This window comes from Carassius carassius, chromosome 6, assembly GCF_963082965.1.
Source record: "Carassius carassius chromosome 6, fCarCar2.1, whole genome shotgun sequence".
NCBI classification, from domain to species: domain Eukaryota; kingdom Metazoa; phylum Chordata; class Actinopteri; order Cypriniformes; family Cyprinidae; genus Carassius; species Carassius carassius.
The window spans coordinates 10541069-10568936 of record NC_081760.1 but is presented as its reverse complement, the minus strand read 5'-3'; the positions used below and the strand labels follow the sequence as shown (position 1 = coordinate 10568936).

At 35.3% G+C, this 27868-nt stretch overlaps 1 protein-coding gene across 1 annotated transcript in view; it reads right to left on the bottom strand.

The window, feature by feature from the left end:
- LOC132142375 (partitioning defective 3 homolog B-like) overlaps window positions 1–27868 on the bottom strand; it is a 197133-nt gene that overhangs the window by 165813 nt on the left and 3452 nt on the right. The window contains exon 2 of the mRNA XM_059552188.1: window positions 15276–15377. Within this exon, the coding sequence (XP_059408171.1) occupies window positions 15276–15377 (102 nt within the window). The remainder of the gene's footprint in view (window positions 1–15275; window positions 15378–27868) is intronic.

Below are 27868 nucleotides of genomic sequence, written 5' to 3'. Positions count from 1 at the left end.
CCATTTTCTCTGACCAGCTAGCTTAAATGTTAACACCACTCTGCACACGATGTAATAGCGTTCCTCCAGCATGCAAACAAAAGTTTAGTATGGGAGGATGCCAAGGAATAATGTGTAAAAGTAGGCTACGCTACATAATTATTACAATAAGTTACAAATTAAAATTATACACATTTATTATTCATAATATGGAAAGAGGAAATTAAACATAGTTCGTTCAGAGCATCATTCAAACATTAATGGGCTTATTCAAGTCCTCTTTTATTTTTTGAGTTATTTTTATCACCATATCTCCCATATATGTGGCCTTTAGCAAAGCGGTGTTGCAAGTTGGTGAATTAAGATATTTGCCAGGTTATATGTCACTACTTTGCTTTATTAATTAATCCAGTGTAAAACCCGGACAAGACACCACGACACAAATGTGGCTTTTTGTTAATGACTGTCTTACTACAGGATTTAACACAGAGTAACAACTCACTACCAGTTACAAAAGACACTGTAACAGTCTGTCACGGGCAATTCTAGTTTTCAGTTTTCATCAATTCATTTTTTTTATTATCCTTTGACTATGTTCTGTCCCGCCATATAGCGTGAAAATTTTCGCCCGATGCCAAACTTGCTTGCCGACCCCCTGTCATAAAGCACGGTCTGTGCAGCACTGATTGAAGTCGAACTCACCTAGGCTTAATCCGAAATCGCTCCTTTACATTTACATTTATTCATTTAGCTTAAAGCGACTTACAATTGCTATATATGTCAGAGGTCGCACGCCTCTGGAGCAACTAGGGGTTAAGTGTCTTGCTCAGGGACACTGGTGTCTCACAGTGGATTCGAACCCGGGTCTCTCACGCCAATGGCATGTGTCTTATCCACTGCGCCAACACCACCCACACACATTCACTATTCCCTATACATTAGGCCACTAATACGGTTTCATGTATTTAATAATCATTTAAAACTGGTTGCTCCAGTAGTAGATGAAAGGATTTATCATTAACTCTGCCATGGAAATTATGTATAAATCCTAATTAAACAATTTAATAATCAATTTACAATGAAATTATACTTTTATCTTATACCTTGTACCTTTTTCATTAAACTGTGTGCTGAGTTCGGGATATGTGTATTGAACCTGAAGTATCGATACTCAAATGAAAAATATCTATACTAAGGTATTTGTTTGTTTTTTTTTTCTTCAGTGATTTTGTTTATTTAATAAAAAAAATGAATGAGTACAATATGCATTGTATTGGAAGAATGAACTGTGTTAGAGAATAATTGTGTAGGATAGAACTATTTTCCTGCTTATCTGAAGACATGCAAATGTTGCAAGACAGAATCAATCACAGAGAGCGTTCACTCACTTCTAACAGTGCATTCAAACAGGGTTGTGTTTCCAAAAAGTATCATAAGAAACCATTGATTATTTTGGGAACAGCAGCCCAGAACATTGAGAACAGAAAAAAAAACATACAGTATATTAGGGCTGTGCGATATGTATATATAACGATTTTTTTATTAATTTTGCGATTTCGATTTTAATCACGATTTTGACACACACAGACATGCTTTACAGTCATAAATGCATTCAGTATAAATTTGAAACATATTTCCAAAAGAAAACCAATGAGAGCTTTATAAAAAAGTTGTAACATGTCTCTAAAACAGAAATAAGTCAAAATAATCACGTAAAGATGTCAAACAAAATGTCTAGACATATGGCAAAAAATAATAATAAAAAAATTAAATAAAACCTGTGTTCAGGGATTTATTTATTTATTTATTTTTTGCCTTGCATTGGTCATAGAGCTGACTGTAGCGGTGCCTCAGGTGTTATATGTTTTGCCCAATATTGCCCAAGGTTTACACGTACTCCTTCTGCAGTGCGTATACAGTAAGTTATGTGTATGTGGTTCAGAAGCAGCAACGAGAGCACATTATTGTAAGGTGAAAGCACATTAAAATCATGCGCGAGCGCGAATCTATCTGCTCGCACGCAGATTTTCTTCGCTCTGTTAACAAAACCAGATGCGTGTGCTCAGATCATATTAAATCTTTTCACACCTTTCTATTTATAATCTTTTCTGTTCTCATCTTTTTACTGCATGCAGTGTGAACGTTCTGATCCGTTAACATGGGCCCCCCCAAAAAAAGACTACGTATCACAGACAGTGACAGTATTAAACCTGGAGTTTAATATTGAATAAAGCACTGTAAAAATACTCTGATGCAAGTAAAAGTCTTGCATTGAAAATGCTACTTAAGTAAATATATCAAGTATAAACATTACTTAATGTAAGTATAATCAGGGAAATTTGTTTAAAAGTAAACTGGGACTACAGTACTATTATTTATTATATCATTAGATTATTATTCATACATTACTGCACATCAGCAACTCACCAGGAAAATGAACAATCTCAGACACCTTGGTCCAGGTATCACTTTTAATTTATTTTTTATGTCCCTGTACGCAAACAGGGACACATCATAGATTATTGCAAACCCGAAACAGCAATAATCAACCTGTCCTCTATTGTGCTTGGGAACTAATGTGGTCAGAGCTGTGTTCTCTGGAATCCTCTCAAGCGGTGGACTTCTACGTTCCGATTGGTTGCTGCCCAACCGCGTCATAGCTCATTACCATAAAGTTGCCTTGATTTCAACTCTCCTCGATGCTCTCAATGGCCAAGTCGCGCCGTGCCGCTCCTCGCCGCTGCTGAACGACGGCTTACATTGAAAATGAATGACATCCAGCCACTTTGACAGTTTGGGCATATGCCCAGTCTGCTCTGTTCTCGCGCTCCACTTAGACGCGCAGCATCCTGATTGGTTCAGTTAACATACTGCAGGAGACCGGGGCCATGGAAAATCGTGCTATAAAGCGATTTAGAAATCACGCACACTCAGATCGCGATTTTATTTAGATTATTTATTTATTTAGATTCCGATTAATCGCACAGCCCTACAGTATATGTTTGAGTTATTTCACAACAAACCAATAGGGTATATGTCGAACATCACCTGACCAAATCTGGAAAACCGAGAATGGTATAACTTCAGACCGGAGATCTCCAAATAGGGGCGGGAACTCCAAAACGGGGTGTGGCTTCCTCCCATTGATGGACAGGCCGATGATACGCATGCACAATTTTCCCCCAATCCACTTCAGTGCAAACTCCACCCAACAGCTGATTCTGAAGTTTTTATTGCTTGTGTCAGTTAGTGTTTCTTAAAATATCCACACCTTACCTTAACCAGTGGAATTGACTGAATGGCGGGATTGCAGCTGAATAGCATGGTAAAGAAAGTTGCAGTTCAGGACATAAACAGTTAATAAGATTATGCGATATGAGACTCACCGGACTATGGCACCTTTTTAATTACACCCAGCATCACTACCCCCTCCTAGCCTGCGAATTTCGTGTCCCGCGACGGCCCCGTTGCTTGGAATAAAGCGATAGAGTAAAATCTTTCCCCTCCGCTGGGACGGCTCCTGACTGATTCCCGTTTACACCATGAAGCAGAGGTTCAGAATTGGGTCCAATCACCACTGGCCAGGAGCCTTGGGCTCTGCTCTCATGTAGAACATTTATTTATATTGCATCTTTTATTTTAGATAAACTAGAAACAATGTTTAATTCATAAAGTTTTATTTTGAAATGTAAGTCAGTAACAATTGGCTGAAGCCACAGCCAATGGTGAAAGTCTTTGCGAAAGGAGACCCCGCCCCATTTTGGAGGTTCTGCCCAATTTTGGAGTTCACGCCCCATTTTGGAGATCTCTGGTCTGCGGTTATACCCACTTGGGGAAACCGGTCTCATCGCTTCCATTTGTCGGAGAACGTGTTGACAGCCATATTAAATAATAGTGACCGTAGTTCAACTATATTATTTGTAGATTTCAACAGTAAAACCCATTTTAACCACGTGTAAATAAAAATATAACCAAATAAGTAGCAAAAGTGAACTCAATAATGTCCACTTAGATTTCAGATACCATTAAAATTGGCTGTCCCCTCAAATAGTGCCCTATTTAATGGTATAGGGGTGAATTTAGACCTTGTTTTTCCTTGATGCCTCAGCCTCACCAGAACCAATCACCAGCACGTGATGTAGGCACATCAAGTATGCTGCATGTTTCACTGATGTTGACAAGAAAGTATCAAACATGATACCTAAGGGTGTGACGAGACACTTATCCCATGAGAAGAGACACGAGACTGGGTTTACGAGAACGAGACAAGATTTTTAGACTTTTTTGAAGAAATCCTTAATGATAAAATATATAGGGAAAAATTGTCTTTTATTCAACTGAAAAACACGAAATGCTACAAAATATATATGTGCATTCTGAAATCAGCTTGTACTTAATGAAATTAAACTTCTATTTTAATAAATTCTACGCAGCAATAAACAACATGTAAACTAGAGCTGCACAATTCTGGATAAATTTGGAATCGTGTTTTTTTATATATATAAATTGGAGATCACGATTCTCTCACATTTCTAAAAACAAGATTAGAAAACTAAACAAAATAATTTACAATTTATAAAATGTTCATTGCTTAGGTCTTGAAAAAATATATACATATATATTCATTTGAACTAAATGTAAAAAAAAAAAAATTAGGGAGTCAGTGTCTCAGTTAGAATCTTTTGAATGAACGATTCAGTGACAAATACTTTTTTAAACAGGCAGTTTTTGCCATCTTGTTGCGGAAGAGGATAAGCGTTACAATACATACACGTGTTAAAATTCTTTCATTTTGATCGCTACTGTAGAGAGAATAAGTGTTTATACCCAAACTTTAAACTTTTATATCAGTACTGCTGTTATCTAAATGTCTGTAACAAAGAAATAATAATGTGTGGTTGAAAAAAAAAACAGTTTGTGTTGCTCTTTCTGGATCAGCTGCAGCATGATAAATTAACATGGACATCAACAAAACGTGCTTCTCGTGCTCCACTGACACTCGCGATGTGAAACAGCTGAATCGTTGTCATTCCCGAATCACATCGGTGTTTGAATTGAGATCGCCATCTTTAATTGATTAATTGTGCAGCTCTACTGTAAACACTAAAAACACTGTTCTGCGAGGATATCGTCATGTTCTCGCGAGACCAGTCCGATCTCCACGAGATCTCCTCACATCCCTAACAATACCCATCAAAAAATATAATATTATTATTATTGTTGTTGAAAACAATTGTGTTGCTAAATATTTTTGTGAAAACCATGATACATTTTTCAGGATTATTTTTTAATTTGCATCCTTGATGAAAATAAAAAAGCACTTACTAACACCAAACAATTGAACCGTAGTCGGTAAATCTAGAGACTGAAATATCATAGACCCAGAACACCTTAGCAACCATAAATTACTGCTCTACAAGCCACTTTGAACACCTTAGCAACTGCTAATGAAATGGCTATTAGCTGCACATGGAACCTCTTCTGTGTTATGGCTGTTGCCATAGAAACAAATGAAAAAATAATTATGGTAATTCAGAAAAGAATCCACAAGTCTGTCTACCTAAGGAACAAAAAGATACATCATAGCACATTAAAAACACACACGCAACTTGTGAACATAAGGCCAAAAAAGCTGGCGAATATAAAAAATATTAATAAATGAATAAAAAGTAGCTCAGATCATTGGTCATCATATTTTCAGTCGATCTCTGTACTGTAATTCTACTCACTCCTGAATGCTTTAAGTAGCTGAAACTGTGACTTTGTGGCATCAAATCAAAGCATGAAATCATTGCTGCGTTTTGTTCATCAGTGAAAATGAGTTCCCACAGCTATCTCCCAAGTTTCTGAATAGTCTTAATCAATCAAATACTTCATATATCATGATTTTTTTTATTAGAATCATCCTTCTGCATTTGAAAAGTAATCGAATGAACCCGCAAGCTCACATTAGCTGAATAGTGCTTAACAATGCCCGCAAATTGAGAAAACCGCAATATTTAAATGTTCAGCTCGAGCAATCAGGCTCTATTCAACGAGCATGATTACACTCTCAATGACGACAGACGTGAAACGAAAGAAAGACAAATGTGTTTCAAAATTAGCTGCATGCCAGTGATGCTAACTACTGACTTAAAATGCATGCTGGCCTGCTATATATTTTAAATGTTTGTGGCCTAGAGACACACCACAATGAATATTAATTTGCACTCTACAATTACATCAATTACTCAGAAGTCATTTATTCTGATTAGCTTTTGAAATATGTGCTAATTACCACCGCAAATTCATTAGGCCTATTTACGAGGCAAAAAAACATCACAAGGATGACCGTGACAAAAAAAAAAAACTTAAATAAATAACTCTAAAATAAAGGGACAAATGTTTGAGAAATGCTAGATGAATCAAAAGCTGGTAAATTACACAATTGCACAAAAACAGAAGGATCGGAATTAACATTGGAGTTAATTAAAACAATCACAACTGTCTTTTATCTCTCAGAACCTCTTTCTTAATCCTTTTAATAGCTAATTTCACTCTTTTCCCACAGATAAAGGTTTTATTGGAAGATAATGAGTAATAAGATTTTTTTTTTTTAAATGTACATCTATATATATATACACTGTATCATAACCCAGGTCACTGTAAAAAGGAAAAACAGATTACAACTGTTGCATAAAAGAACTTTAATATACTGCGACTTTCACATTAAAAAAGGGGGGAAAATACATGTACACTACTGTTTAAATGTCTGGTATCAGTAAAACTTTGTTTGAAGAAAACTAATACTTTTATTGAAGGAGGACACATTAAATTTGTCAAAAGTGACAATAAAGATATTTATAATGTTACAACAGATTTCCATTTCAAATAAATGCTGTTCTTTTTAACTTTCTATTCATTGAAGATTCATGAAAAAAATATATTATGGTTGACAAAAATAGTATGCGGGATTCAACACTGATAATAATTTAAAAACAAATGTTTTTGAACAGAAAACCCACAAATTAGAATGATTTCTGGAGGATCCTGATTTCTTGATTCTTTTTGTCACAAGAATAAATTACTTTTAAAAAGACATTAAAAAAAATTCAATTATAATATTAATAATATTTCAAAATATTTCTGTTTCATGCTGAAATACTGCCAAAACTGTCTCACCCGTCTGATCACCAAAAAAAAAAAATCTAATTAAATAGTTTAAATAGGCCTAGTAAAATAAAAAGTACTTAGATTTTTCCAACCAAAAAACAAAACAAAAAAACATGACTCCAATCAAAACAATTTTTTATTTTTATTTTATTTTATTATTAAAATACATCACATATAAATTTCAGTTCATTAAGTAGCATTTAAGATAATCATTTTCCCCATCAGAATCAGAAACGATTGGTCCCAAATTACAATGTAAAAGCCAATGGGAAACCTGTTCAAATTCCATTTGGAGTTTTTTCTGACTAGGTGCCGAATAAAACTCTCTTCTCTAATGGCTGTTAACCTGTCCGTTCTGATGGGCTGTTATGACAGCACTGGCACACAGGGACAGGCCCATAATGCATCAGTGAGTGGCAGTGAGTGGAAGTGAATGATAGGGCTGTACAGGTAATGCGGATCTTGGGAAAGTAAAGTGCTCTGTTATCATAGGGGCGTAGGTGCTTTATCAGAGAAACTTTCTCTCTCTCTCTCTCTCACACACACACACACACACACACAATCACCATTCATCTCAGACAAAGTGATGGGTGGCTGTACGTATGATAAGCTCGGAAAGGTGGGTGAGGAATCCTTTATGGTCCGTATGATAGGGCCGGATATCAGGTATATTGACATACCTGTATTGTGCTGCTCTTAAACATTTATCTTTGAAGCTGACAGCAGTGTAAAGCATGTAGAATGAGGGCAGGAGTAAATATAACCAAAACCTAATTAATCCAGGAAGTTGCCTCAGTGTCTCTTAAATTCTAAATTATCAGTTTAATAATTTAAGAAATCAGTATCCACCACTCACTCAATGAGCAAAAGTGCAGGGTCGATCCTTCTTCATCTGTCTCAAAAGCTTAAATTAAATATTTCTGTTGATTTTCTGTAATTAAGTGTTCGTTTAAATAAAAAAATTATCCAAAAATGAGATTCTGTCATTATCTATTCATTGTGATGTTTTTCTTTGATCTATATAATCAAAGTGAATGATGATGAGCTGCTGAACTTCAAAACAACATTATCCAAATTATCTAAAAGACTTTATTTCAAATGTTTTGAATTTAAAAAAATAATAATAATTAACTTTAAAAACTGCGTTAACATTTGATTTGTGTATGTTGCGCCAGGTTTGACATTAGGGCTGCAACAAACGATTCTTTTGATAATCGATTAATCTAACGATTATTAAAACGATTAATCGACTAATCGTCGATTATTTCACTGGTTAATCAATAGAATTTTATTTATTATTCAGCTCTTGCAATTAGTTAAAATACTGTTATAAATGACAAATAAATAAAAGATAGTCTAATTATGTAATTACAATTATTATACAAATAATTTATACGAATAAATATATTTGACACACAAAATGTGATAATTTAATTACTATATGAAAATTAACTGAATGACAGGTCATTCTGCCTAACATCTCCTTTCGTAAGTATATAATATGGATAAGAAACAAAATAAAGGTAAGTGATTAGATGTTTTATTTTTGGATAAAAATTTTATTCACAATATACACTACCAGTCAAACATTTTTTAACATTAACATTGTTTTTAAAGAGGTATCTTCTGCTCATCAAGCCTACAGTCGTGGCCAAAAGTTTTGAGAATTACATAAATATTAGTTTTCAAAAAGTTTGCTGCTAAACTGTTTTTAGATCTTTGTTTCAGTTGTTTCTGTGATGTACTGAAATATAATTACAAGCACTTCATACGTTTCAAAGGCTTTTACCGACAATTACATGACATTTATGCAAAGAGTCATTTGCAGTGTTGGCCCTTCTTTTTCAGGACCTCTGCAATTCGACTGGGCATGCTCTCAATCAACTTCTGGGCCAAATCCTGACTGATAGCAAACCATTCTTTCATAATCACTTCTTGGAGTTTGTCAGAATTAGTGGGTTTTTGTTTGTCCACCCGCCTCTTGAGGATTGACAACAAGTTCTCAATGGGATTAAGATCTGGGGAGTTTCCAGGCCATGGACCCAAAATTCCAACATTCTGGTCCCGGAGCCACTTAGTTATCACTTTTGCCTCATGGCACGGTGCTCCATCGTGCTGGAAAATGCATTGTTCTTCAGAAGTTGCTGTTGGAGGGTGTTTTGGTACCATTCTTAATTCATGGCTGTGTTTTTGGGCAGAATTGTGAGTGAGCCCACTCCCTTGGATGAGAAGCAACCCCACACATGAATGGTGTCAGGATGCTTTACTGTTGGCATGACACAGGACTGATGGTAGCGCTCACCTTTTCTTCTCCGGACAAGCCTTTTTCCAGATGCCCCAAACAATCGGAAAGGGGCTTCATCGGAGAATATGACTTTGCCCCAGTCCTCAGCAGTCCATTCACTATACTTTCTGCAGAAGATCAATCTGTCCCTGATGTTTTTTTTGGAGAGAAGTGGCTTTTTTGCTGCCCTTCTTGACACCAGGCCATCTTCCAAAAGTCTTGGCCTCTCTGTGCGTGCAGATGCGCTCACACCTGCCTGCTGCCATTCCTGAGCAAGCTCTGCACTGGTGGCACTCCTATCCCGCAGCTGAATCCTCTTTAGGAGACCCTCCTGGCGCTTGCTGGACTTTCTTGGACGCCCTGAAGCCTTCTTTACAAGAATTGAACCTCTTTCCTTGAAGTTCTTGATGATCCTATAAATTGTTGATTTAGGTGCAATCTTAGTAGCCACAATATCCTTGCCTGTGAAGCCATTTTTATGCAACGCAATGATGGCTGCATGCGTTTCTTTGCAGGTCACCATGGTTAACAATAGAAGAACAATGATTTCACGCATTACCCTCCTTTTAACATGTCAAGTCTGCCATTCTAACCCAATCAGCCTGACATAATGATCTCCAGCCTTGTGCTCGTCACCATTCTCACCTGAGTTAACAAGACGATTACTGAAATGATCTCAGCAGGTCCTTTAATGACAGCAATGAAATGCAGTGGAAAGGTTTTTTTGGGATTAAGTTAATTTTCATGAAAAAGAAGGACTATGCAAATCATCTGATCACTCTTCATAACATTCTGGAGTATATGCAAATTGCTATTATAAAAACTTAAGCAGCAACTTTTCCAATTTCCAATATTTATGTAATTCTCAAAACTTTTGGCCATGACTGTACATGTATTTGATCCACAGTACAGCAAAAACAGTACAATTTTGAAAGATTTTTTACTATTTAAATACTGTTTTGAATATATTTTAAAATGTAATTCATTCCTGTGATTTAAAGGCTGAATTTTTAGCATCATTACTCCAGTCACATGATCCTTCAGAAATCATTCTAATATACTGATTTGCAACTACAAAAAACATTTATTATTATTATTATTATTATTATTATTATTATTATTGTTGTTGTTGTTGTTGTTGAAAACAGCTGAATAAAAAAAAATGTTTACACCCCAATACAAAAATAAAAATAAAAAATTATATGGACTCCAAGCTTTTGAATGGTATTGCGTTTAATGTTACAAAAGCTTTTTATTTCTGCTAAATTCTAAACTCTGGATCTTTATATTCATCAAAGAATCCTGAAAAAAATGTACTCAACTGTTTTGAATATTGATAATAATAATAATAATAATAATAATAATAATAAATGTTTCTTGAGCAGCAAATGAGCATATTAGAATGATTTCTGAAGGATCATGTGACACTGAAGACCGGAGAATATTCAACTTTGATCACAACAATAAATTACATTTTAAAATATATTCAAATAGAAAGTAGTTATTTTAAATCGTAAAACTATTGCACAATATTACTGCTTTTGATGTATTTTGGTTCAAATAAATGCAGGCTTTGTGTGCAGAAGAGACTTCTTAAAAAAAAAAAAAAAAATCAAAAATCTTAACGTTACCATTCAAAAACTTTTGACTGGTAGAGTAATCTCTCTTAAAATACCTTACTGGTTTATGATAATCAAAACAGTCCTGAGCTAGATTAAGCTTTGATCTCTGCAAACCAAACTATCACTTTAATCAAATATTTAATAATAATGTTTAATACCGTATTGCATAAAATACTATAGACATGACGTGAATGCTTTACTGAGCTCATGCAAACATCCACATTGGTTTCATAAGATGCATTTTTAACTGCTGCTTTCACACTGCTGTGATTTTGTTGTTGTTGTTGTTGTTGTTGTCTATTTCGATATTGAGAGAAAAGCGCGCGTCATATATTTTCATATCCAAATGCCGTTCGGCTCGGCTTGGGTGCGTTTCTCTGAAGAAACTCTGAATTATTGTCAGTTATGTACATTAGGGTTTTTTGTTACATCTTATGCATTAAATTAAACGTTTACTGCATTATTTTACTGTCATTTTATTTCCCTGATGGGGTATATTATTGCTCAACACTGTGCTCCTTTTATTTGTTAATATTTACTGTATCTCAGTTTGTGGAAAAACTTGTAATGAACTTTGATTCTGCATTTGGCTTTCTCATTTCCACCAGTGTTTTAATTAAAGGTCGACTGATGTATCGGTTTTGCTGATTAATCGGCAATGATAGTTGATTGCTGGAACAACCGGTTATCGGCAAAAATCGATGCCGATAGTTTTCCAGGTTGCATCCATTGCTGAAGCGGCTTTAAAAGGCTCTGTTTTCATTGTACAGTGCGAGAGCGGCCTCTAGTGGTTGAAATCACTGACAGCATTTGCTGTTTGTTTAGACACGTGTTGCTGGATGCTGAACAGAGCGAGAAACTTCAGACCCAGATTTAAATGCAGCTGACAGAAAATCCTGCCTCGCCTCAGAACGCCATTCACATAGTTTTCCATTAAATTGCCCGAATCATTGTAAATGTACATAATGAATTGAATATTGAGCATTTTCATCGAAACGTTTGTCTTTCTATCGCTCTAATAAAGTCTACATGCTTCATTTATAGACCACAATATAGATCGCTCTTTCCGTTTGCTGTTTTATCTATGCCTCATTGTTCATTCTTGAAGTAAAGTCGTGTCCGTTTGATGAATAAATAAACTGTTTTAGACCGCTGCTTGAGTTGAACATGACACTTCTGGAGTGTGTGTGATACCGGCAGGTTCTCCTAGACTCAGCACTGCTCTTTGATTTTGAATAGATAATCATTAAGTGTTCAAGAATAGAAGCAGTTAAAGTGTGAGAATAGACATTGTGCTGGTATAATTGTAGGGCCCTATGTTTTCCGCAATGTGGAAAACTCGGATGGAATCGTGGAATATATTCATAAAAACGGAATTCACAGTTTAGCGCAGAATGACGCTAGTGGAGATTTCAGCATCTGCCGTCTCACTAAATGAGGATGAAAACACATGAAAAACATCACCAGAACTGCTCTGAGAGTCACTACATGAGCATTTGACCGTTTGATTTGTGCAAAAGCATCATATCACATGCACAGAATTGTAAAGGTATTCACGGCAACCTGTCAAAATAAAAGTCAGCAGAATGTACATTATTATAAATCCTTTATTTTACCAGGAAAGAAGCACATTGAGATTAAAAATCTCTTTTACAAGAGCGTCCTGGCAATGACTGACAGACACAGCACGTTTGAGTGTAACAAATAACATCCAACAATACATATACACACACACAAACAAATCCATCTAATTTCAATATCAATACATAACTAGCTAAAACATCTACAACCCGACGTTTCATTCTCCAAATCATTTAAAAAGTGTCCAACGAAACCATACATAGCCTATTACTACAACTAAAATGAAACAAACATTATTTTTTAAGGAATAAATCACACAACATATTTTTCCCTCTTTCACTGTATTGTTAGTTAACTTATTTTGCATTCCACTTGAAAAAGTAAGTCATACAAAATCAGATTTGGTCTGACATGACAGCAAGTAAATAATGATTATTTTTGGATCCCTTTCAGACATCTACCCACACAAGCAGACACCAAAGATCATCATAATCAACCCAAAATGAGTGAAAGTTCATAATACCAGCACAAAAAAAGAATATTACATTTCAAAGTGAAGAACTGGAGTGATTAAGTGTTTATTGACTAAAGGAAACAGTGCAGCACATCCTCCCAGCATGACCTCTCCATCTCACAGAGTCCACCAGGGCCCCAATTACAGCAACTACACGTCATTCATCATCCCGCACTGAATATTCATGAGCAGGGCCCGAGGGTCATCTTTTCTTGCTGGGGGTTAGTGGCATCAGAGCAGGGGTGGGGCCATAATCTGATTCCATCGCCATGGCAACTTCACCCTAATCAACCTCCGTAGGAGGTGAAGAACAATCTAATGAAGATGCTGTTATGCTCTCGCACTGGCTTTCTATTAAAGTTGATTAGCATGTGCTACTAGCGGTGAGACCTCATCTCAATGGAATGTTTCCAAAAGATGACAAAGATTATTATAAGATACGAAAGCCGCTTGACTGCATAATGGGCAATAATGGGCCCAGGCAGTGTGAAAAATGGGTTTGCAAGAATGGTTTTTCAGTCTAAATGGAAGGAAAACACTTTCAGGAGGAAAAGGAAAAATGCGTTTCGAATGCAATATCGTGCAGGAATCAATAGCAGCGAGTTAAAGAGTAGAAAGTTATCCTCATTTCCTATTCAGCCTAAATTTTATGCCAGAAGTTTGCCAATAAGCGGTTTTATTGGAGTCAGAAAGTCTCTGTTCCAAATCTAAGTGGGCTGCTTATAGAAACAGCAATTTTAGGTATCAAAATGCTTTGGATATGAAGACAGATGTAAACAGGATAACAGAAAATTATTAACGCAAGCTTCACTTTTGCTGTTGCTGGAACTCAGTGTTAAGGGTCTGTTTAAATTAACCCTAACACTCGGTCTACACTGGATGCGACCATTGCAAATCATTTGAATTTTGTGTCAGTATGTCATAAGTAGAACGAGGCAGCAGTTTACTGTCAGGAATTTGTTGTCTCGAGTACTTTCCGGAAGTGATCCAACTCATTTTCACCTGGTGGACAACAAACTGTAAAATCGACCATGTCTCGAGACCACAATATCAGAGATTTTAAAGTTAGCAAGCAATTAGCAACTACCCAGAACACCCTTTCAACTCCATGGTTATATATTAAAAAAAAAAAACACTCAGAACACCTAAAGGCATAACAACACCCTGGCACTAGCAACATTAATGTATTTTCATAAATATTAAATTAACAGAATCTCTCCTCTTATACACAAATACTGTACACTCACTTTTCATGCATCTTCATGTGTCAACATCGGTAGATCTATTATTTGTAATTTGTATATCCATATCACAACAAAAGCACACAAACCATATACATAAAAACAATAAATTAGAAAGCAGCTTGGAGGAAAATATCAAATTATTTTTCCATGTCCCTAATAACAAAACGGTTGAATTCTGACAACAACTTCTTCCTCCAGAATAACAATTTAATTCCTAATAAACTCAACCAGTTTTAAGATCTCAAAAATATGAAAATTCTAATGAAAGAAGTAACTTAATCATTAATTACTTTGAATATCATATGAATATTTTAGTAGCAATTATTCAACCCCTGTCTGAGTAAGAATTTATAATCTGTTCCATATATGCGACTAGACTTATTATTATGCTTATCACTTAAATTGAAAACAATTTATATGATTATGAAAAAAAAAAAAAAACATAAATGCTGTCAAACTGGTTCCAAACTGGAGACGAAGCTCCTGAAATAGTGATGATGTCATTGGTGTGTAAACCAATCCCCTCAAGGCAGGGAAGACAGGTTAAACAAGTCCCAGCTAAACGTCAGTTTAACACACTGAAGTAACATGTTTTGCAAGTTCCCACTGCTTCTAGACGTAGAATGTCCAGACAGCTCAACAAAACTTGGCAGACTCCAAATATATTACAATAGATTTAGTTAATTACAGACTTACCATTATATTCAAACGAAAACTAAATTAATAATGAACTAAACAACCTGAACTCAGAGATTTGTTACTTGCAGGAAAAGTAACTGCATTCAAACCTACCATACATTTTAGAGCCAGACATGCTAGATAACAGTATTCATAACATGAAAAAAACCAACTCTCTGCCCAGCTGTAGTGTTAGTGAACAAGTACCGCGATAGACTTACCTTGTCTTTGTCCTCCACCAGGTCTGTTAGCATATCATCTGGGTCTAGGATCCCCCCGTCCAAATACTCCACATGGAGAGTGCGCACCAGGAATTCCCCATCCTGTTGAAAACAATAGCTCCATTAGAAGTCCCCAGTTCAACAACAAAACAAAAGACTAACAAGGAGTTTGAAAGTGAAAGTGACATGACATACAGCCAAGTATGGTGACCCATACTCAGAATTCATGCTCTGCATTTAACCCATCCAAAGTTCACACACACAGCAGTGAACACACACACACACACTGTGAACACACACCCAGAGCAGTGGGCAGCCATTTATGCTGCGGTGCCTGGGGAGCAGTTGGGGGTTCGGTGCCTTGCTCAAGGGCACCTTAGTCGTGGTATTGCCAGTCTGAGACTCAAACCCACAACCTTAGGGTTAGGAGTCAAACTCTGTAACCACTAGGCCAAGACTTGGAGGTTTCGGATCGACAGAATGCTGCTTCTTTCTTATAATCAATAGAAATCATGCTTCTGCAATCAAAGGACGTCCAAAATTATTTTAGCAGATAAAGATATATCACATAATATTTATTTCACAATACATTATATTTATCATTATTAGGCTTGTTCGGACTCTGAAATTTGATTGGATGAGCTACAGAATAATTATTTATTATAAGTAGTCAACCAATATTGTTTTTTGCCAGCCGATGCCGATTCTTGGAAAGCAGTGAGGCCGATAGCTGATATAAAGCTGATATTTTTTTATTATTATTAATATTTATGAAATTTGAAATCATTTGACAATGGTTTAAAAAAATAAATGTGTAAAATAAACATACTTTAGATGACAAAATATTTTTAAATTATATTTACATTTAGTCATTTAGCAGATGCTTTTATAACAAGTCTCAGTTAGCCTAAATGCAGTACAGCAAGGGCTTTTAAATAATATAATAAATAAATAAATAAAAAACAGATAGAATAGGAAAAGAATAGAAAGAGAGATTTTTAAAGAATATAATTAGAATAGTGAGTGCTAAAGTTAGAGGGTCAAATAAAGATGAAAGAGATGTGTTTTAAGCCGATTCTTGAAGATGGCAAAGGACACAGCTGCTCAGATTGAGTTGGGCAGGTCTTTCACCAGGAGGAAACATTTCATTTAAAAGTCTGTGGAGTGACTTTGTGCTTCTTTGGGATGGCTCAATCAAGCGACGTTCACTTGCAGAACGCAAGCCTCTAGAGGGCACATAAGTCTGAAGTAATGAATTTAGGTAAATGGGTGCAGATACACCCAGACGTTAAAATTAATGTTCACACAAGTACCGTCATTCAGGCTGTTCACAATATGTTTTAGCATGTACTGTCTTTAATGATATTCTGTTTTAGCGTGTAATGTGTTTAAAGCCCAAGCCTGCCAACTCTCACGCATTCAGCATGAGACTCACGCAATTGATCCAATTCTCACGCTCTCACGCCACACCCCCATATTCTCACGCAGACTCATGCAGCAGTGAGGAAAAAAAAAATAATTGCGCCGCATGATCTCGCAAAGCAATGCACAGAGAGACCAGACAGACAGTGTAGTGAGTTTTTTGTGACGATTGTGAGGGAAATACACAATTTATTCCCATAAACTGTTCCTCCTCCCTTACGAAAATTAACCATGGTTTTACTACAAATAAAACCAAAAAACCATGGTTACTATAGTTAAACCATGGTAACCACAAATTAACCATGGTTTTGCTATATTAACCATGGTTTAACCATGGTATTTGTAGTAAATCTGTGGTTCTACAAATGGTAGTCAACACGCCAAAAAACCATGGTTTACTACAGTTTTACTATAATAAAACCATGGTTATTTTTCGTAAGGGCTCCCACCTGCACCGTGTGAATTGTGAACGCAGGCAGGTCAGTGAAGTTGCCTTTCCACTGTCTCCGACAAACGACAATCAACACACCGGAAGTCATTCATTTCCAATGGAAAGTAGTGCGGGAGCTGCGTGGAGTTCCGATCAGATGCGTATGCAGAAATTTCGATCCGATTTGAACTTCGGATGCATTCAAATATTTGAACTTCTGCGGCTAGACCATATGCAACCGCCCGACCGGATGTGATGTATTCTAACCAAAACTATCGGCGCAAGGTCAAAATTACCTATATGTTGTTCACTTTAACATTATTTTTTAAACACTATTTCTGTGAAATTGTGCTTTAGAATAGTTATGGCAGGAATAATTATAATTCTAAAATCTTTATTTACGTTGATTAGCCCCATAAATCCCACTGTTTTTATATTCGGGGGTCATTTGATTTGTGACGATGCATTCATACATTAATTATATTCATTAAAATTATTAATTTTACCATGGTGAATATGCCAAGGTAACGTTCGCTGCATGACCAGTTTGAAAGTTCTGCGCGACTGCCGCAAGAGTGAGAAATTCGACAATCGTGTCGGAATGTCATGTGCAGTGGAAAGGCGGCTTGAGTTACAGGGTGCTCCGTGTCTCTGTCCAGTTTAGGCTAGTAACTAATAGGCCTATGCTGTTTCCAAGAAATTCTGTACAGATACCAAATACTTTGACAATCGATATATACTTAATACACTTCTGCTAATGCAAGGATGCAAGGATGTTGTGTTTGTATTTTTTTTCCACACCAAGCCATGCCCCTCTGTAAGCCCCTCCTCCATCGCAAAGCCCCACCCCCACAAATCCCACTATAAGCTGAACTCAAAAGTTGGCAGCCCTTAAGCCTAATATTCATGTCTGAATTAATCTGTTCTAATCCTAATTAATCTGTAAACGTTTTAAAAAAATACTATTAATGTTCATGCTCATTTTAAAAATAGAAATGTCCTAGGCTCCTACAGCCTTGTGAGCAGTTGATAATCGACTGACTTTTATGTTAATAAGTGCCGTCATTCAGTTATGTTATATTAATATGTTTCAACAATCATACAACCATCAATTGGCTAGGATAGACTATTCTCTAATTAATTAAACAGTTTGTTATCATACAGATTGAAAGCCTGAACAGTCTCTCTCCCTCTCTCTCTTTTTATGGGTGTGAGTTTATGCGTGCGTGAGTGTGTGGGTGCATGCGCGGGAGGGGTGCGATTTTTGACTACTAATCGAATAATATCCAGCGATTATCGATTATTACTTTTGCTTAAAATGCACATCCCTACTGGATACACATACACACTTCACAAGATCTCACAGCTGGATTCGACTAAGTTTGCAATGATTGTTAAAATTAAATGTTCATTTGTCATTCAAAGATTTGATTAAATTATATAAATGTGTATTTGCTAAATGCTGACGGCAAACGCTAAAGTATTATAACGTTTGCCTTTCTGTTACTAATAATAATTTAAAAAATGCAATCGTTCTAATACTTTCTGTATACATGTATTTCTTTGTTTAACCGTTCTATCGGATTATTAGACAGACTTATATCCATATTAGAAAGAACTGTTAATGACAGTAAACAAGGGAGAATATGAGCACCGTGTGCTCTGCTGATGCCATTATCAGCATCATTAAAATAAAAGTCCGGCATGCCGAAAACATCAGCCAAGCAGAAAAATGTATCGGCCGATAGCGATATTTGAAAAATGCCAAATATCGATATATCGGTCGAACACTATTTATTATATTTACTAATCAAATTAATAATTTAACACCATGTTTTTGTTGTTGCCACTTTACCGCAGTAAAAATCACAGTAACAATCTTAATTTCTTTGAGAACTACATTATTGCAAAAAAGATAACCATGCAAAATACAATAGCATTTGTTTGCCTTTATTTGACATGCCAGAGGCAAGCTAGCAGAGACAACCTCATTTGTTTCGCAAAAAAAGCCTCTTAGTCATGATTAGGAAACAATAGCAGCTTTAATGTACTTTGATGTGCATGAATGTATGGAAACCAAGGAAGCGGTGAAAATAAAAGGTGTGACTTTTCTGTTGCTCAAAGGTTCAGTCCTACAGCACAGACATTTTACAATTCACAGAGCACACAGAATTAGGGAGTAAACTAAAACTGGCTGTACTAATATGACAACTAAAGTCCTTTATTAACTGTACAATGTTGCCTTTTTTTTCTTTATAAGAAGGGTACTTCAATGCAAGAAATTTTGTCAAAACTTGTGATAAATCACAACTATTTATCACACTGTGATTAATCAATTTATGACAACTCTGTTGCCAAAATGTTATATGTATAATAATAAAAAATAAAATACAAAAAATAAATATACTTCTGTTCAAAGGTTCAGGGTCAGTAAGATTTTTTTTTTTTTTTTTTTTTTTTTTTTTGAGAAATTAATATTTTCATTCAGCAAATATGCATTAAATTGATTAAATGTTAGTAAAGACTTTTATAACGATTAAAAAATATAATAATAATTTCAAATAGCCTAAATGTGTTTGAACTTTATATTCATTGAAAAAAAAAATTCATTGTTTTCCACAGAAATATTAGGCTCAAAACTGCTTTCAAAATTAATAATAAGAAACGTTTCTTGAGCAGTAAATCAGCCTACAGTATTAGAATGATTTCTGAAGGATTATGTGACATTGAAGACTGGAGTAATGAAACTGAAAATTCGTTTTAAATTGTAATACATCACAAAACAGATTAAATGCTGTGATGACTTTTTTCCATTGACCCTGACAAGACAACAGGATGAGATGGGTTACAAGTTGAAGGAGAACTTCAGTTTATGGTGTTAACAAATACCATCATGTGTACACATGTAATCAGATAAGATGTCATAGTTGTCATAGTTTGAATCAGCTCATTACCAAACAAACCAGCTGAACGACTTTCCTACTTGAGCTGCGGGTTGGAAACTACTACAATGTATTAAAAAAATGTGTTTGGCTGATAATGCATGACATAACAGATCCAGGTCATGCCTTTTCAGTAGAAACCTCGATGAAACTGTAAACACACATGACAATAAATTCTACAATCATCATGTCATGTAATATCAAACAGCAGTCAACAAAACTTGTGCACTTTGATACAAGTTATTTTGTAAAACTGCATTATGTTTTATGTATTCATTTATTTTGTATTCATTTTAAACCCAAATCAAGTTCAGTCAAAACTGAAGTGTGAATGATCTGTGATCGTCTCAAAGACATCAAACAAACCAGTAATAATTTGCACCATATGCCACCAAAAGTGTATAATTTCATAACTTTGATGGAGTTACATTATAGCAGATGAAAAAAAAACATTTCAACATTTAATGAAATTACATATTTTTTTCTGATACATAAAATAAGCTTCTAAAATTAATTTGGACGTTTTTTAATTAGGTCAGTCAACAAAATGTACAAACAAACCTAAGACTAAACAAAGTGTACAGTATATAGTGTAGTATAATTTTATATAAAGCCACGTCAGCATCTGGGGCTATTTTCATGGCAAAAACTCAATTAATAATACAAATATCAAATAAATACAATAAAACCAAGCGAACAGACGTAAACAGTAAGTAATATTATATTAAATATTATATTATAGCAATATATATTTTTAAATTAACATGATTAAATTTCTAAAACCTTTTCAGGCAATTAAACAAAGTGTAAGGATTTTTAAAAAATAATATTATATATATTACATCAAATCTAACATATTTAAGAATTAAATTAAATTTAATAGTACTAATAAAATCTTTTTACTATTTCTGTACTGACAAAAAATGGTGTAGGATACTTTGAAACAATTTTCACTCAAAATGTGCAATTCAATTTCACAAATAACTACAAAGAAACTACAAGCAACATTGAATTTAAAGTGGTCATATGATGCTTTTTTTAAAGATCATTTTTGTGTATTTGGTGTAACAGAATGTTGACATGCTTCAATGTCCAAAAAAAAACACATTATTTTTCAAATACTCTTCATTATTGTAGGTCTTCTATGCCCCGCCTCTCTCAAACATGTTGTTTTCTACAAAGTCCCTCCTTCTGACAAGTGCAGTCTGCTCTGATTGGCCAACTGACCCATTGCATTGTGATTGGCCGATCACAGCAAGCACTCATCAGAAATGTAACTTTCCATATTCGTGAGCTTTATCTTACAAAATAAGACAGTTAATAAAGTCCTCAGTTCAAGGCCGAAAGGGGAACAGAGGGGTGTGACAGACACAGTGATGAAGCTCGTATGTGTTTGCAATACACAAGTTAAGACAGCTGACTCCACTGTGTGACCCTGTCTCTCTCCTTTGCTCTCTCTCACACACGCACATATGCATCCGCGCACGTGCACACAAACACACACACACACACACACACACAAAAGTTAAACACTTAAACTAATAAACAAAACATACTTACATTAGCTGATTCAGAAACGCCAGATTGTGGTAGCTATAGTCAGAATTACCTCTTCTCATATAGGTTCAAGAAACAGTCGTCCATAAAATGTGTTCCTGTTCTGTTGTAAGTAATCTTAAAGATTCCTAAATGCATCTACTTTCGGAAGGCCAAATTAAGTGCTTTCACTTTCGCCTAGATACACACAGCATCTATCTGACATGACTGCTTCAACACTGACTGCGGTTACTTAAACCATGCATGCATTCTTTCATTGCATAAAACATTTGGTCGGCATTACGCAAATATTTCCACAGTGACGTAGACATGTAGGGGCGTGTTTGAATGAGCCGATTTAGGTGTACATGGCAGAGCCTTAACTTTGATAAAGAATGTCTCTTTTGATTTGAGACTTTAGTCTTTACAACTTCACAGATCTTCTTTATGCACCAGGAGCTTGTAACACTCCAAAGAGAAAGGAAAAATTGAAATCACATCATATGACCCCTTTAATAGTGACATTTTCAAGCAGAAATTTTGATTTAATATTTTCTTGTAAAATATATTCCAATAATCTGTTTTTAATTATTATTTACAACTTTGAAAAAAAAAATCTAAATTTGTCACTGATCATGTGACTCCTTTGGCGGGATGGTCAGAAGATCTTCTAGCTTAAACTGAAGAATAGGTTTCTCTTTGCAAACAAGTACAAACTCTGTAGAAGTTCAAAAGTAAAGTGCTCAATCAAAACCTCCATATTTCTTCATAAAAGCAGCTTTGAATCTCAAAGAAACACTTTAAAATGGAAGGTGATACCATCTGAGCACAGGGGGAAAAAAAAGCAGTTCCTCCAATCCAGAATGAAAAATCAACTCCGATTAACACACACTGGTATTCTTTTTTGTTAAGGCAATTCTCCGCCTCAGTCTCAGCAGGAAGCAGCGGTCTACATCCACCCTGCTGGTGTGGAAAAGTGTTCATGCTGTTTAGGCAGATATGTCTGTCTGCTGGGACAGTTTTCAGCTTCATGAAACCATCTGAGCAACATTTGCCATGGAAGAACTCACCTGGTGCTTTTTTACTGTACATACACCCTTTATACTTGGGGGAAAAAAACATTTAGACATTTAAACAAGACACATGGTCCAACAGCTGAGGTACAAGCTTCCCACAGCAAAAACAGGAAATATTCATTCAGTTTCATTATCATTAATAGGGCTGGACGATTATGGCCTAAAATCAAAACCTCGATTAATTGAACATTTTACCTCGATTACGATTGCCCTCATAGTTCACTGACAAGGTTTGTACTGTAAATATGATTGACTATCAGCAGTTATTTTATCTATGTTCATAAGATTTCTTACTAGGGTTGGGTATCGTTTGAATTTTATCGATTCAGATTCCGATTCTGTCTGCTTATCGATTCCTAGTTTCGATTCCAGTAAGATAAAAAAATACAAAATAAAAAAATTAAGTCAAACATTTAGATGTCAAACATTTTTACAAAGCATTCTGTTGCAGCTGAATAACATGAGCAAAAATCAGCAGCCTACAAAACACTGCAAGAGGAATTTTGCCTGTGATTAAAAAAATACCATAGCAAAAACAACTAGATTAATATAAATTTCAAATATTAAAGTGTTAACGACAAGTAAACAGTCAGTAATAAGATAGGAACAAACAAATCAATTAGCAATATCATAAATAAATACATACAACAACAAAGAATTTCAGGTACAGAAACTAATTAAAAGTTTAAAAACATTGCATAGTTTTTGTTTTATAAATAGAATAAAGATTAATCAAGTTATTAAATATATTCAGTCAAGATCAGTGAATGATTTACTTTTGTTCTTTGATTAACATTAATGACAGGCAGCGTGTTTATCAGGCTGTTGTCTCTTTAATCAAAAATACTGCACGTGTTTTCTTTCTCATCTGTTTATGAATCTGTTCACGTAAGACAAAAACGGCTGCGTTTATGATGATATACTGATGTAGTTTTCTGTATCGTAGTTTCGACTCGGAACAACCTTTTCTACAGTAAAAATACACAGAACAGTCCGAGAACGGACACAAACCGGGAACCCGCAGCGCGACCGCCGACCGCTGCTCTCTATGCACGCGCTTGTGCTTCATGTTCGCTGCACACAAACATGCTATAATACGTTTTGAGATTCTAAGATACTTTAGTGATAAATCACAGGACAGCGCTGACAACTAGTTTCTGCGTTCCTCTGTGCACGCGGTCTTCATAGCTACTGTTTATATGAGTGTTCGTGCCACAGTGCAGCTGCACGAACATGGGAGCTCGATGTAAGAATACACATCCGAATCATCTAATCGCTTGAATGTCCAAACCATAAAACAAATACAACTGACAAAGTTTAGTGAAGACGCAAGGCTCACCGCTCACGCGCCATCAGTATGTGTTGAACCGGCTTTCACCTCCGTGTTTTGCTTTTATGCCACTGACAGGCAGAGTCATGTGGCTACACACGCACTAGTATGCTTTTAAGGGGGAAGTTTTAACAGGATTAAAAAACCGAGATAACCGACATGGGAAAATTACGTCGGTTAGAGGTTATGAATTTCGGTTTTGATTATTTTTCGATTAATCGTCCAGCCCTAATCATTAATATTACATTATACCAATGACATAGAAATATGGAGTGTGGGTGAAACTATATAACCTTAACTATCTTGTTCGGTCTTGTTTTTCCACAACAAATCATCAAAAACACCATGAGAAACCAAACACACAAGATGTGATTACCTGTGCATGAAACAGCAGGAAGTTCTGAGAAGTTGTTTGGTCTCAAATGTCAAACACAACCAGTAATCAGTCTCTCCATCTATGAGAACTGAGAAGTCATTTCAACATCCACTAATTGTAAATGATTCCTCAGAGCTACAGTCTTTAATTAGGGAGTTTTTCTTGTCTTTTCTGTCCTTTTTTTTTTTTTTTTGCTAAGGCAAGAACATTATGATTTATTTTGTGTAAGGGTTAATAATCTGAACAAACTCCTAACGCAAAGTATTAAATGTCAGCATAACTCATCCTGCATGGTTTGTGCTACAATTGTGCTCAAGTGACTCATTACACTTACATTTTTTTGATAAACTGACCGAAAAGACTTGCATTTTGCCATTATTTATTACACAATGGCATTTTTACATTTGCTTTGACCTTACAGTCATTAATAAATCAAGGCTAAACTGTCTTAAAAACATTTGCAAACAATTTCACCTTCATAACCTGAAGTGTTCCCAAGAGAACCAGGGTTTTCAACAAGAAAAAAAATGACTGGATGGTGAAAAGTGAGTGAATGGAATAGTATTTGGAGCAGAGGTGTTGAAAAATAAGGTTTGGGCTTATACTGTACTTTTAGAGGGTTTCGATGATACCAAAATTAAAAATAATTTCAGAAGCTGAGAAATTCTGAAAAGAGATTGCATAGACAAACTGTTCTTCTTTGGAAAACAAGCACAGATGAACAGTTGACAATAAAATACCAGTAACATGCATTAATGATATAAATACGGTCAATATAGCACTATTTATACACATTTGTAATTCAAAGTGCATTACATTAAAAAAATTAAACAAATAATAATAATAATAATACAAAATTATGATAACAATAAAACAAGGAACTTAAACTTATTTAAAAATGTAAAAGTTGATTTAAGGTTTAAAATGAGTTTAAAACAGTTAAATAAAATAATTATAATTAAAATAATAAAATAAAATAAAATAATTATAATTAAAATATAGTGTAATCAGTTCGGACATTGCACAGTGCTCATTCAATAACTGCACAGCTAAACAGATGAGTTTTGAGTCTGTATTTAAAAGTGACTATTGTTTTAGCAATAGTTAGCAATCTGATCTCTTTTAGAAGCTGTTTCCAACTGCGGGCGACATAATAACTAAAATTATCCGAGTGGTCTGTTATGTTTATATTCAGTGAACATATCTGCTATGTACTTAAGTCCTAGGCAATTGAGTGATTTATAAATAAGTAAAAGTACTTTAAAATCAATCCTAAATGTAACTGGAAGCCAGTGTAAGGACCTGAGGAGTGGTGTGATATGCTCAGATTTTCTGGTTCTAGTCAGAATCCTGGCAGCAGCATTCTGGATGAGCTGCAGCTGTCTAATGGTCTTTTTGGGAAGGCCGGTGAAGAGCCCATTACAATAGTCCACCCTGCTGGTGATAAAAGTATGAACAAGTTTCTCAAAGTCTTGGCTGGAAACAAAACATCTAATTCTTGCAATGTTTTTAGATGATAGTATGCTGATTTAGTTAATGCTTTGTCATGACCACTGAAACTATGGTCTGTCTCCAGAATCACACCAAGATTTCTGACTTGATTTTTAGTTGTTAGACCCAGGAGTCATGGTATGCGTTCACCTTGAACACTTAACCTTTGTTTCCAAATGCAATGACTTCAGTTTTTCCATGTTTAACTGAAGAAAGTTCTGGCACATCCAACTGTTAATTTCATCAATGCATTGGCAGAGGGAGTCAATGGGGCTGTAGTCATTTGAAGATAAGGCTAGGTAAATCTGGGTATCATCAGCATAGCTGTGATAGGCAATTTGGTTGTCTCATTATTTGACTTAGTGGGGGCATATACAGGCTAAACAGGAGCGGTGCAACAATTGACCCTTGTGGGACTCCGCATGTCATGGATGTCCACTTAGACTTATGCTCTCCTATAAATAGCACACTAGTGTTTTCGTGAATGCATCTCTAGACAGATCTAGATTCAGTGGTTGCAGAGATCAATATATCAAAGAAAATCAGATAGTGATACATCCTTAACAATGGATGAAATGTTTAGACCCCTACTTATAATTAAATCTAGAGTATGTCCACATTTGTGTGTTGGTCCATTCACATGCTGGATCAGGTCAAAAGTGTTTAAAACAGTTATAATTTATTTTGTGGTTGTGTTGTCTGCATTATCTATCTGAATATTAAAATCCCCTGCAATAGCAAAACAATAAAACTCTGAGGAATTGAAACTGAACTGAATAAAATTGAACTGTTTTAGGTTGTAAACAGTGCTTGATCTGTGAAGCTTTCTCTCCTTATTCAGACAAGACAACTTTTTTATGTTTTTCAATATTATGGATGAGGACTTATTTTTAGCTGGAAACGATGATTTGAAATTAAAAATATCTTAATGATACATTTGTTTCTTACAAAGAGCCAGCTGTTCACTTCCCAGTAAATTAACTGATGGACTAAAGTCACATGGATTATTGTGATGCTTTTATCAGATGTTTGGACTCTCATTCTGATGGCAGCCATTCACTGCAGAGGATCCACTGGTGAGCAAGTGACTTAATGCTAAATCTGCTCCCATGAAGAAACAAATTAATCTACATCTTGGAGTACATTTTCAGCAAATTTTAATTTTGGGGTGAACTATTACTTTTAAGCATATGAATAGGGATTATAATAGTATTGGACCATCCTATTGCATTGTGACATTTAAAGCCAAAGCAATTTGTTGTAGTGATGGCTGCTGACGATGAAGGCTTTGTGCTCTTGGAAGTGTGCCACTTGCAGTGATCTCAGCAGTGCTGCCTGCCAAGTCAGCTCTCCAGCCATCCTCAGATGTTAAAAGCGGCCTGACAGAGACCAGCTATGTCAGGATAATAAAGAAGTTTTCCTCTGCTGTCAGTAAGGTAATCTCAACCGGTGTGTGAGATCTTGCTGAACACGAAACATTATTGAGTGGGACAGATAGTTTTAATAGGACTACTAGATAGGACTACTAACTATATTTTCAAAAGCATTGCAGTAGCTCCGCATGTTGAAAAAGGTGGATTTACCAGTAACCAGTAACAGTTTTCCTTAAAAAAAAAAAAAAAAAAGTTTGTTTTACAATAAATTTAATAAAATGTTCTCCACCTCAATTTCACCATTTTTTTTAATTTCTCAACCTCTCCCCTCCAAACACCTGAATAGATACCACTTTTTTCTGTGTTTTTCAACTTTAAAATGGTCTGCCAATTGCAATAAATAACGAAACAAGGCATTGTTCTTTCTTTAATATATCATATAGATTTATACAGTAGTATATTTTCAGTAAAGATATATTGCCCCCCTTAGCTTCAATGTACACTACTGTTCAAAAGTTTGGTGTGTTTCAAAAACACATTACAAAAATCCTACAACTGGCAACACAATTGAACATAAAATATGCAAAGATTTTGATCTTTGGTTACAATGCACAACC